Source organism: Balaenoptera acutorostrata, chromosome 7 (genome assembly GCF_949987535.1).
Source record: "Balaenoptera acutorostrata chromosome 7, mBalAcu1.1, whole genome shotgun sequence".
Classification (NCBI taxonomy): Eukaryota; Metazoa; Chordata; class Mammalia; order Artiodactyla; family Balaenopteridae; genus Balaenoptera; species Balaenoptera acutorostrata.
In genome coordinates this window covers 99296451-99310419 of record NC_080070.1, presented here as the reverse complement: position 1 = coordinate 99310419, position 13969 = coordinate 99296451, and the positions used below count along the sequence as shown (strand labels likewise).

The following is a 13969-nucleotide window of genomic DNA, read 5'->3' as shown; positions in this document are numbered from 1 at the left end:
CCACTTGCAATTACACAAGACTGGAAACAACTCAAGTGTCCACTCAAAGGGCTGACTAAACTATAGTACATGAAAAAGATGGAGCACCTTGAAGCTACAGAAAGAAATGAGTCAATCTCTATATTACTACTATGAAGTGATCTTCAGGATATATTTTTAAGACAAAGAACTAATGTGGCAAAAACTCTACATAATATACTACTGCTTATCTAAGTAAGGAGGGGAATACAAATATATACAGGTGCATATCTGTTTCTAATATAACAAACATATAACAAACAATGGAAGGAATAATCAATTTTTTAAAAATTGTTACTTCCAAAGTGGAAGGAACAGGGGTCGTATATGTTAGACTTATTTGAATGTACCTTGTTTTAAATATTTGACTTTAGAATTATGTGACTACTTCTTACATAATTAAACAAGCATATAATTATAAAAATGAAGTACAAAAAGCAATCCTTAAAAATAAAATTACTGTATTACTCATCCATTTCTGGTAGGAATGAAAAATGATACAACTACTCTGCAAAATAATTTGACAATTTCTTATAAACTGAACATGCAACTAATTACCATATGACCAAGCAATTGCACTCTTGGGCACTTATCCCAGAGAAAACAAAACTTAGGTTTACACCAAAACCTGTATACAAATGTTCAGAGCAACTTTATTTGTAATAGCCAAAGAGTGGAAATGACCCAAATGTCCTTCAGAAGGTGAGTGGTTAAACAAACTCTGGTACATATATACCACATAACACTACTTAAAAATAGAAAAAAGTGAAATACTGATATATGCCACAAATTAGCTGGCTTTCCAGGGAATTATGCTCAGTAAAAATAAGCCAATCCCAAAAGGTCACATACTGTGTGATTCCATTTATGTAACATTCTTGGAATGACAGAATTATTGAAATGGAGTATAGATTTAGTGGTTGCCAAAGGTCAGGGATGGGAGGGGTAAGAGGTGGGAGGTAGGTATGGCTAGAAAAGGCAACATGAGGGATCTTTGTGATTGAAATGTTTTGTAGCTTGACTATACCAATGTCAATATTCTGGCTGTGATATTGTATTAACAGTTTTGCAAGATGTTACCACTGGGAGAAACTGAATAATGGATACGCAGGATCTCTGTATTATTTCACAAATGCATGCAAACCCACATTACTTCAAAAGTTTAATTTTTAAATAATCAAAAATAAAACTAGGGCTTCCCTGGTGGTGCAGGGGTTAAGAATCCGCCTGCCAATGCAGGGTTCGAGCCCTGGTCCCGGAAGATACCACATGCCGTGGAGCAACTAAGCTTGTATGCCACAACTACTAAGCCTGCGCTCTAGAGTCTCTGAGCCACAACTACTGAGCCCGTGTGCTGCAACTACTGAAGCCCGTGTGCCCTAGAGCCCGTGCTCCGCAACAAGAGAAGCCACCGCAACGAGAAGGCCATGCACCGCAACTAAGAGTAGCCCCCGCTCACCGCAACTAGAGAAAGCCTGCACGCAGCAACGAAGACCCAACGCAGCCAAAAATAAGTAAATAAAATAAATAAATTTATTAAAAAAATAAAAAATAAAATAAAAAATAAAACTAATAACCTAAGCCAGAAGTGTGTACCCAGTTGGTGTTATAACCACACAATAAAATTCTTTCAAGAGACTTTAAACACAAAAAATTAACTATACATCCCTGTAGAAAATACCTTACAGGAAAAAAAAGTTCTAAACTGTTTTACATAATCATATTGTTACAGGTGCTATTGTTGATACTGTTACTCTTGAGACTGTTACATTCTTCTATGGGATTAAGCAGTTGAGCAAATTACATGATACTCTAATTACACTGCTGTATGTGTTGTTGAGAACAAGGATAAAAAGAGACACAGATGGAATACAGAAACAGTTAAATGAAAACCTTGTACAGTTGACCTCTGAACAATGTGAGGGCTGGGGTGCTGAAATGCAGAGTGTGTAGTTCTGTAGTATTTACTATTGAAAAAATTCCATGCATAAGTGGACATGCACAGTTCAAACCTATGTTGTTCAAAGGTCAACTGTATTCCTAAATTTAAATTGCTATTATCTGTATAAACCCATGTATTTTATCTTAAAAATAAACAAACACACAAAACTTACAGTAGACTAGGTTCGTCTACTAAAAAGACCTAGCAACGTTGAGTAGTTCCGGAGGAAGGAGCATTACTAGCTCTCAGATTCTGGTCTTGAAAACCAATTCTGAGCATGGGGCACATAAGTATAAGATAAGCCCGAGACATCTTGTCGTATTAGATTGCATAAAGCTAGCAAGTACTACTAGGGTATTGTCAAAAGGACCGCAAAGCCAACTCGAAGTGGTTCCCATTGACCAAAAATGGGACAAAATTTGAACATAAATAAGGATAACAGGGGGACTTCCCTGGTGGCACAGTGGTTAAGAATCTGCCTGCCAATGCAGGGGACACGGGTTTGATCCCTGATATGGGAAGATCCCACATGCCATAGAGCAACTAAGCCCATGTGCCACAACTACTGAGCCTGCACTCTAGAGCCTGCGCACCACAACTACTGAGCTACTGAGCCTGCGCGCCACAACTACTGAGCCCACACACCGCAACTACTGAAGCCCGTGTGCTCTAGGGCCCGTATGCCGCAACTACTGAGCCCATGTGCTGCAACTACTGAAGCCTGTGTGCCTAGAGCCCGTGCACTGCAATGAGAAGCCCACGTACTGCAATGAAGAGTAGCCCCCGCTCGCCGCAACTAGAGAAAGCCCGCACGCAGCAACGAAGACCCAACACAGCCAAAAAAAAAAAAGATAATAGGGACTTCCCTGGTAGTACAGTGGATAAGACTCCATGCTCCCAATGCAGGGGGCCCAGGTTCGATCCCTGGTCAGGGAACTAGGTCCCACATGCATGCTGCAACTAAGAGTTTGCATGCCACAACTAAGGAGCCTGCGTGCCACAACTAAGGAGCCGACAAGCCACAACTAAGGAGCTGGCGAGCTGCAACTAAGAAGCCCGTGAGCCACAACTAAGCAGCCTGTGTGCCACAACTAAGGAGCCCACGTGCCGCAACTAAGGAGCCCGCCTGCCGCAACTAAGACCCTATGCAACCAAATAAATATTTAAAAAGAAAGGAATAACTGCAACAGACTGATATCCAATATGTTTAAATCCCTGACTTCATAATGACAATTAAAATTCTTTTCATTATTCTAAAAACTGATAAAGGCTACAAATCAACAAGCATTTATCCTGCCTTTCCTCAGTGAAATATACCTTAAGAGAACTGAACAGTTAATATGGGGAAGTTTTCTACAGAAATAGTCCAGCTAATAAGTGATAAGCAATAGAATTAACATGTCATTAATTTGCAACCCCTAATAAATTAATGGATCTTAAAAATAACCATCAATGGGTCCCATTCAGATATTATAAGATGTGTCACCTGATAGAACACAGTGTATGAAAGTCTTACCCAAAAAAAAAAAAAGGGACCTAAATCTAATCACACACCTATTTACAGAAATATCTATAGAGAGAAATCTGTTAAATCATGATAATGCAATTGGCAAACTCACCAGGATAAACAATTCAGTCCCTTAAAGAAACACACTGCAAAGGAGACTGGGGTAGGTGGGGTAAGGGGTGTAGCTTTAGATTACTAGAGACTTAAAAGAGATGTATAGCAACCAATCAATACTTTAAGAATGGCTGGATGTAATAGATTTTATTGCATGTATCAATATAATAATCGTTTTGTGGTTATAGAGTTTTGTTAAAGAATTCTTTTATAGATACATACTGAAATACACATACACAAATACATACATACTGAAATACATAAGGATACCTAAGAATGAAATAATATATTTGGGATTTGCATTAAAACAATATGTGGGGCTTCCCTGGTGGCGCAGTGGTTGAGAATCTGCCTGCTAATGCAGGGGACACGGGTTCGAGCCCTGGTCTGGGAAGATCCCACATGCCACGGAGCAGCTGGGCCCGTGAGCCACAACTACTGAGCCTGCGCGTCTGGAGCCTGTGCCCCGCAACGGGAGGGGCCACGATAGTGAAAGGCCCGCGCACCGCGATGAAGAGCGGTCCCCGCACCGCGATGAAGAGTGGCCCCCGCTTGCCGCAACTAGAGAAAGCCCTCGCACGAACCGAAGACCCAACACAGCCAAAAATAAATAAATAAATAAATAAATAAAGTAGAAAAAAAAACAATATGTGAAGGAGAAAAATACACAGCAATGTAAATGCAAAAAGATTATTGACAATTGTTGAAGCTGGGTGGTGGAAACATGCAGGTTCTGTACACTATCACTTTTATATAGGCTTGAAATGTCCATTAAAAAAGATTTTTTAAAAAAAGCACAAAAAAGAAATGGGAAGAAAACACATTACTGCCAACAGGCAGAATGATAGTATAAGCCCTGCAAAATTCTGTAACTAACGAAATGTCCTTCTAGTAACTTTTTAACATAATTTGCAGTCCACTGAAAAAAAGATGTCATCACTTAAAAAATGCGCTATTATTTTATGCATCATTAAAAACCCTAGAAAATAAACCATGACACGTTATCAATGGAAAGATTCTTCTTGATTTTAGAGATGTCAGAATGGAAAAAGAAAAAAACCCAAAAAACAAACCAAACCATAGAAAGGAAACTTCTTCCATCTTAGATTTGATGAAATACAGTATCCATTAATTGTTTAATCTAGAGTTCATGCATAAATTTCTAATAACTAAAGATTACCTCAGTAAAATTACTGGCAATTTTATTGTATGTACAACTTACCTAGGCTGACAACGTTCACAAAGATATGTATCAGGAATATGCTGCCTGTCAATCCCCATGCAGTCAATATGTTGCCAAACACTTTAAAAAGGGAAAAAAAAAAAAAAGCAGAACATATAAAATATTATTTAAATCATCCTTAAATTAAGATTTGATATTCCATTTAACTATCAGTTAATAAGCGCCTACTTTGAGTTTAGCAGTGTAAAAGGGAATGTGAAGAATTCATAGAAATATGTCCTCGGGAAGATAAAACTTTGAGATGCAAAAATAAGAGGACAAATATAGGATATTATATATATGATATAAATTTCTGAAGCAAATATAATTTAAAAATGTAAAAGGTATACATTACAAATATTATTAGAAATCACAAACTGGAGATGTCCACAATGCTTGGAATTAATGGGAAAAGAATCCTGGAGAATAATGGACTTGAAGAGAACCTCATTTGGGAAATTAGGAAGAAAAGACCTCATTATAGCAACATTTTCTCAAGTAGACAGATACCAGGAGCAACAGCCAGAAGGCAGTTAATATATCTGAAGAAGAATGTTCATTTTGAGGAACAGAGGGGGATAAAACTGAATTAGTAAAATGCAGTCAGATTATATACAACCTGGAATGTCAGGATTTACGGAGCATTCCTCTAACTGGCAACAGGTAACAACTAGAGGTTGCTTTGATGGTATACAGTGTTAATTCAAAGAAGTTAAGAAACTGGAAGCATAAAAATCAACTAAGAGGCTTTTCCAACATTCCAGATCTAAGTTAAAGAACAGAAAGAACTAGAATGATGGCAGAAAATGAAGTTAAAGAATCCAAGAGTCATTTCATGAAGATAGAGACTAAACCTATTATGAACTCTACTTTTAATGTAATACACGGACCAACTTGAGGCAAATTTCTCAATGCTATTATTTTGCATTTTATTGCCAAGACTTTAATTGGTCTAAAGTTGATATATATGCCTGTTTCTAAAAACAGTCTTAACTATCCCTTATATAATAATGAGCTACTTTTAATATATAGCTATTGAGTTAACTGCTATGATCTTGCTCTTTACTTAACTGAGGATGTTGGGACAAGAACTGGTAGAATGTGAAAGGTAATGGACTATGTATCAAAGATGTAGGGGAAAAAAAAAAGATGTAGGGGAAAAAGTTTAAAAGAAAAGCAGAGCACCTGACATGGAGAGTCAGAATAACAAATTAGGTTAAATCTGGGGACTAAGTAATAATGTCATGCAGACCACAGAAGAAATAAAACTAGAGAATGAATAAATAATCAGAGCTCTAGATGTCAAACTTGAAAGAGATGAGTATGGGCAGTAGGTACATGAAAATATATAGAGGCAATGTAAAACAAGAATAGAGGAAAAAAGATTAAGCCTTGTAGCATACTACAGGTTAAGCAGTAGAAAAGCAGAATAACAAAAAATAAATTCATAATAAATAGAGCAGTTGCTAAAAAGCAAATACCTTGAATAATCCAAAATACGTGAACTGGTCCTTCAAGAATTTGTAGATAGGTATAAGTCCTAAGGACTATTTCACTCTTTTCTAATAGATATAATTCTATATTATATATAGATCATTGTAATTAATCAAAACAAAAACACTTTAGATTATGCATTAAAATAAAAATATTATTGTAAAGCAATTATACTCCAATAAAGATGTTAAAAAAAAATTGTCCAATGGTATGTAATTTATCACATAAGACAAAATCAGCAATGAGAAAGCTATTTTATATGATTGGTTAAAATATGAATTCAGATTTGCTAATAAGTAGCTAATTAAAAAATAATGAGGAAAACAAGTTATCAGAGAAGTTATTTTCTTAGTTTTTAAATTCACCTCCTGAATAAGCTTACTGAGGTGATTGCTTATGGTAATAGTATGTACCATAAGTTTATTTTTAAATTTGAGAAAGCATCACAATATATTTTTATTATTAAAATTAACTCAAAGCATTAATATTACAACTTCCCATAAAAATAACATCAAATTTCACATTCCACTTAAGACTAATTTTCCCCCTTTTTGGCAAAGGTAAATCAACTTTTTCATATATAACCTAACTGCATGTTTATATCAATAACATCCCACTCCTAATCACCTAACTTAATAGATGAGAACAAGATTACAAATAATGCAAAGTAATTTCTATGTGGCTCAACAATGCATTTTTACACTCACATTAAAATATGGGTACTATTTCAAATAAAATGATGAAGCTATGCCTTAAGACCAGATCCAGGACATTCTGTAAACTATCAAACTTTCTTATCCTCTACAGTACATTGTTTAAATGTTCTCTGCTTCCCAGCCTATGCAGGGGATGGACTCAGTAACTTTCAGGTTGAAATCCTACTGTTCCCTCTCCATCCTCCCCAACTCCCTCCCACCAGGAAAAAAAAAAAAAAAGAAAGAAAACAAAACCCCACTTTCTCTCCCAATCACACCTTCTCTAGGGGAGGAGGCCTTTCTTGGTGGTTGAACCAGGGTTGGGGGAGGGGAGACTGTGGTTCTGGTTCAAGGAGACTCCAGAGTGCTGCAAGGTTCAAGTCAAAAGGAGGTGAGAGAGTCAGGTCAAACAAACATCAATCAAAATGTATAATTCCCCCAAACTGGAAAATCACAGTTGACTATACAGCACAAATAATTCCAAAGGAAATACACAGGACTCAATTCTCCTCTCATTTCTGTCTTGTCTACTTTATGTAGTTGTATTACTACCGAATGAGTAAAAAGAGAGATGTGATTCTGTATGAATAAAGTTCAGAACTGATTGCCTATTACTCAATTAACAACGAGGATTTCTAAGAAAAACTCTAGGATAGCTTTTTTCCCATAGGGGCTTTTCCTAGGAGCAAAAAACACTGCACTGACAGTAGCAAAAGTATCACTTAAAAAATGCATTTATCAATTCCTTCAAAAGTCACTTTATTTTTTTCCAACATTAACAATCACAAAGGTTAGCAGCATTCAAGAAAAATAAGCAAATGGCATGAAACATTTTACCTGCATTTGTCACAACAGATCATGTATCCATCATCATGTGTAAAACCACATATGCACCTGGTTACATCAGTACCATAACTTCCATCCTCAGATGTGCTGATTGTAGTAGCACTGGAAGTTTCATCAAAATTAGGAGTGGTAAATATGCCTACTTCATTTTTGCTAATAAGAACTGATGGAGGAGGGGAAGCCGGAGGTGTTGGAGGAGGACGAGCACCATAATTATGGTCCTGGAGAATTAATCACAAATACAGCACAATGTAATTTCAATAACAATACAAACTAAGCAACTTAAGTAAAATTCAATCCTTAATTTAAATATTTGAGAGAGATGAAATTGGCCCACTTCTTCCTTAATACCTTTAAAATAATGACTTGGTGAAACTAGATATAGAACCTTGGTCACCTTCACAATGCAAGATGTGAGAATAATGGTTAAAAAAAAAAAAACTCAGGAAACTGGAAGCTAAAGAATAACAAAAACAATTACAGAAGACATATTATCACTATAAAGTATACAATAGGGATTTTTAAAGTTTTGGCAACATTGAATAAGTTAGCTTAGACAAGCTTTCATTTTCTCAGCTATGAAATGGGGATGAAAATTATACCTATCTTATGAGGTTGTTTTTGAAGATTAAATTAGATAATATATGCAAAAATGCTTAGCACAGAGCCTGACATGTAAGTGCTAAATAAATGGTAACTATATAATTACTATATAATTTAGAATCAACAGTAGATAGTATAATTCTATCTACAGTCTTTTTATAGAGAAGGTAAAGAATTATAATACTAAACTATTAATAGCATAAAAAAACCAAATAATAATAATATAAAAACTTTTAGGGAATTCCTCTTATAGAATTTTAATCCCTTGAATAAATATAATTAGATCAATGAAAAAACTAAACTACGAATTACATACCTAATTGTTTAGATAGTATAAAACAAGTCTGCTTTTTAAATATTCAGTTTTAGGCACAATACCACACACATCAACTTTCAATCTCTAGATATAAAAAATATACATAGATTTATATACAGATATAAAACATACCCTTCCAGAGAAATGTTTGACACTTACCGCATAGGGCAGACCAATGTAACTGTGTGAATGATGCGAGCTGCTGGTATATAACTGGTGGGGATAACTGTTGGATTTCTCAACTACCACAGGGCTAGCTTCTACAGATTCTGGTCTGGAGGGAAAAAAGTTGCATCAAAGAGAATTCCATTGATTTTTTTCCTTTCAATCTATTTAAAATTATAAGCACTTATTTTATAGGCTATCAAATAAAATGTCTTTAAAATGTCTAAAACAAAGACACCCTGTGGATATGATATATCCTATATAGAGTCTGCGTCCTTAAAAAAAACTTTTAATTAAGTACAATAAATGTCCCCCCCTTCAAGTTCAGATATAGTTTCCCTATCATTTAAAAAAAATTAGTAGAGATTAAACATTACTTAATATACTCAGTGGCACTGGTGACACTATGCACAGGATGGAGAAAAGTGGTAGAAATAATTTAAACAAGACTAAGGACATACTGAATCCATATGGACCCCAATTTGAATGTGAGGTATACATTTCAATGTCAAAGCTTCATGTATGTGTTAGTGTGTCAAGATATAACAAAACCTTGGAAATATCAGAAAAGCTAAGGAACAGGAAACCTCACAATGAATCAAGGTTTGCTTATGAAAAAAATGTAACTAGCAGCCTATGGTAGTGTAAGATCAGCAGTTCTGGCCTGATAATGGCCAAATGATGATGACCTGACCAACCACTGATACAACTGAGAGTAACAACTCACCGCTGTGGTTGACTTATAAATTCCCTGGCCTAGCATTTTACATTCATCACTTCCCCAAATTCTTCACTTATATCAATCCTCCTGAGCCCTAGCCTGATAATTCCTATTGATCAATGTGGTAGTGAACCTACTTCTGAGGGCACTTCACACTGAAATTAATTGCTCCCTTGCACACACACAACATGACTCATTTCTGTGCCTTTATTCTTACCAAAGCCACCCTTTGAGATGATTTTTTCATAACCCTTATGCTACCTCTTATTCAAAACCTTCCCTTAGAATTTAGTACTACTTGAACTCTTCATGGTTTAAGGCTTCTTAATGCAGTTACAATCTAATTGGTCAAATTTCTATTGTCAATTACTTCTTGATATACTGCCCCCCTTCACTCATCCCCTGCACAAAGTCTCAATTTTGCTCTAAGTGACTGCTGCTTGGGATCCAGTGTGCTAAAATCAGTAGAGAGAGGAGGCACAAACTGAGGTCAAGTGGTTCTGAAGGAGATTACAAAAGAGAAGTGTGCAAAATGTTCTGAATATTTAGAAAACCAGTACTCACCTATTATCTATGTTGTTATGTTAAAACTTTACTTGCTTAGGGCTTCCCTGGTGGCGCAGTGGTTGAGAGTCTGCCTGCCAATGCAGGGGACACGGGTTCGAGCCCTGGTCTGGGAAGATCCCACATGCAGCGGAGCAGCTGGGCCCGTGAGCCACAATTACTGAGCCTGCGCGTCTAGAGCCTGTGCTCCACAACAGGAGAGGCCGCAATAGTGAGAGGCCCGCGCACCGCGATGAAGAGTGGCCCCCGCTTGCCACAACTAGAGAAAGCCCTCGCACAGAAACGAAAGACCCAACACAGCCATAAATAAATAAATAAACAAAAAAAATTAAAAAAAAAAATTTTACTTGCTTAATCTTTTAAAAAAAAATGTGTTTCTTAATTCCAAAATTAATACATGCTCATTGTACAAACTTTAAAACAGAAGTACATAAGAAAGTGAACGATCATGTCTTCATCCAAACCTGTCACACCCATGTTAAGATGCCATGTATCCCCCTCTAAATTTGTCTATCCATAAATACATCTAACAGTCGTTTTTTTTAAAAAAATGAGAATGTACAATATGTATTCACAATTTGCTTTTTCAATCTTTCAGTGTCAACACATATCTACCTTATTTTTGGTAATAACTGATTATTTCATTATATGAATGTACCATAGTTTATTTAACAAATTCCCTTTTGGTAGATGTTTAAATTGTTTCTATTTTTCAGTGTTAAAGGTATCACTGAAATTGTACACCCTTCTATACACTGTTTTCTGCTTACATGGCAACATTTCTACAACATGGATTCCTGGAGGCAGAAATGCTGAACAAAAGGGTAAATGCACATAAAATCAATACATACTGCCAAACTACCTTTGATTACAATATTGATTCCTTTAAAATTCTTTTAAAAATACATAGAGAGAAGAAATGGGGTGGGGTTTTAGCAATTCCTGACCTGTTATTAAAGCAAGATGTAGGAACTGTGGCCATTATAGAAAGATTCACTCTTAGGAATTTAGAGTGTGGCAAGAAGTTTGTATTTTGGAGTAGATAATGGTTGGCAATTAAAAAAATAAGACTTTCAGTGCAAATATAGATAAATTCAAGCATGTAAACAAGCCACAAATCCTTTGCATAACCTCATGATTCAAATGAAAGCTATACAGCACTATTCACAATAGCCAAGACAGAGAAACAACCTAAATGTCCACCAACAGATGAACAGATAAATAAGATGTGGAACATATATACAATGGAATACTACTCAGCCATAAAAAAAGAACAAAATAATGCCATTTGTAGCAACTTGGATGTAACTAGAGATTAGCATACTAAGTGAAGTAAGTCAGAAAGAGAAAGACAAATACCGTATGATATCACTTATATGTGGAATTTAAAATATGGCACAAATGAACCTTTCTACAAAACAGAAACAGACTCACAGACATAGAGAACAGACTTGTGGTTGCCAAGGGGGAGGGGGGAGGGAGAGGGATGGACTGAAAGTTTGGGGTTAGTAGATGAAAACTATTACATTTAGAATGGATAAACAACATGGTCCTACTGCATAGGACAGGAAACTATATCTAATCTCCTAGGATAAACCATAATGGAAAAGAATATAAAAAAGAATGTATATATGTGTATAACTGAGTCACTTTGCTGTACAGCAGAAATTAGCACCACACTATAAATCAACTATACTTTAATAATAAAAAATAAAAAATTAAAGTTGTAAATACTAACAAGTTGGCAATGCAAGAAGGCAGAAATACTTCATCAAGATCCTCATTTCTAATGCTGCTACTTAATAAAAGTAATTTTAAGAAGAAGGTAACAATTGTTAAAAAAAAAAAAAAAGGGTTGACATATTTTAAGGATTTTTCCAAACTGTAAGATAGTATTAAAAAGAAAGACAAAAAAAGACAAAAAAACAAACAAACAAAAAGGACACGACATCCTTAGAAATGTTCCCTAAGAAGTCCCATGGTGCTAAACATCCTCAAAACACACAGTGAATCTGAAAACAACTTTGTGACAAATATCAAAAGTCAAACATCCTTTAGATCCAGTAACCCCATTTTTGGAAATTTATCCTAAGAAAGTAATTCCCACTAAATAACGACCTGCAGAATTGAGATGTTCTTTGTAATACTATTCATAAAACTAGATATAAGAGTAGAAATCATTTAAATGTCCAATCAATAGATAATGATTAAATCTGAGCAACCTACCATATTTACATATAGACAATAGCACAGCAAGAACTCATGGTAACAAAAATCACTATATTATGGTTACAGGAGTTTTCCTCAAAATCTCCTGTAATGTTACCATAAAGCTTTAGTAAATTTTAAACTGCAGGGCTAAAGAGATAACATGCAATAATAAGTTTTTGTGTAAATAGTTGCTTCAGGGCTCTGTTTAGCCAATTTATATTGTCACATAAATGCCAAGTTAATACACAGGTATAACATTTACCATCGAGAAACTACATTAGTATAATATTTTTATAAATAATTACGTATCAAAACATTAACCATGGTGGTGTTCATCCTGCAGACAAGTAAGATTTCACTTACATAACTGTGATGTCACTTTTCAGAGAGTGTGATTATTTGTATTCATTCATATATTGTTTTGTATGTGGTCTTAAATCACTGAAACATTGATCATTGTCAAAAAGATGATCTTTATCCATGTGAAACTTCCTAAAGGATAATCATTCTCTAGTTTGGGAATTCAAAATGTCCAAAATGTTTAAAAAAAAAAACAACAAAAACAGGTAAAGTATTCCTAATGTATAAGCAATAAGATATGGTCAAATGATCAATATGACCTGAATTATAGTTTTCAAAACTTTGAATTCTGTTTCCCATAGGTAGAGAAACTCAAATGCAGAAAAAGATATAATAATAAGCAACTGGCTCTAAAACTGAAATAAGAAGTATGCTCTCTTATTAACTAAGTCAATACTGACTGCTTCTTTTAGAAGTTCTCTATAAGCTAATAAATGCAGAAGGAATGATCAAATTAGAAAAATTACCAATCTGCTACCTTCGAGAGATAATGGATTTTGGCAACAGATAACCATGGATGCTAAAACCTTGAAAGTTTAAAGATGATGGACAGATAAGGCTGACAACACCTGAACTTCTTGATCATTCTTAACATCACTGGAAGTTAGACAACTAAGTTTTTATGTGCTTCTTCTAATATTATGCAATAGAAAATATAAAGTCCCACATAAAAAGTCTCATGCTGAAAAAGAAATATGGAAGAAGAGAGAGGGAAGAAAAAAAAAATCTGAAGCTAATCACATCTCTTTATCTAAATATCAGTTTATCAGAAATATGGGGAAAGTGGAATATTACATGATGCCAAAAGGAAGAAAAGAGCCAAATACAGAATACTGAAACTTCTGTAGGCCAAATGATCCAGTTTCTTATACAGTATGAGGAAAAACACAATTTAAAGGGTTGTTCCAGATAAAAAAATGATTCAAGAGACATTTCAATCAAATACAATGTGTGGATCTTGTCTGGAGCCAATTTGAACACGCCAATTACAGAAAGACAGTTTTGAGACAAGTGAAAGAAATCTGAAGATGAACTTGGTATTTTATATTAAGGAAGTATTAATTTTGCTATATGAGATAATAGTATTGCGGTTTTTAAAAAAAAGTCCTTCTGTGTTAGTGATACATACTGAAGTATACATAGTTAAACTGATGTGGGGATATGCTTTAAAAATCTTCAAAACTATGGGAT

The 13969-nt window shown here is 35.1% G+C and overlaps 1 protein-coding gene across 5 annotated transcripts in view; it reads right to left on the bottom strand.

Moving 5' to 3' along the window:
* KMT2E (lysine methyltransferase 2E (inactive)) overlaps positions 1-13969 on the bottom strand; it is a 98660-nt gene that overhangs the window by 41991 nt on the left and 42700 nt on the right. For 4 of the 5 annotated variants that reach the window (XM_057549508.1, XM_057549506.1, XM_057549509.1 and 1 more), the window contains 3 exons: positions 8917-9031; positions 7830-8059; positions 4804-4884 (listed from right to left, as the gene is read on the bottom strand). In XM_057549508.1, coding sequence (XP_057405491.1) covers positions 4804-4884; positions 7830-8059; positions 8917-9031 — 426 coding nt within the window. Of the gene's footprint in view, positions 1-4803; positions 4885-7270; positions 7360-7829; positions 8060-8916; positions 9032-13969 lie in introns of those variants that run through there. The other variant, XM_057549510.1, reaches the window with a different exon arrangement.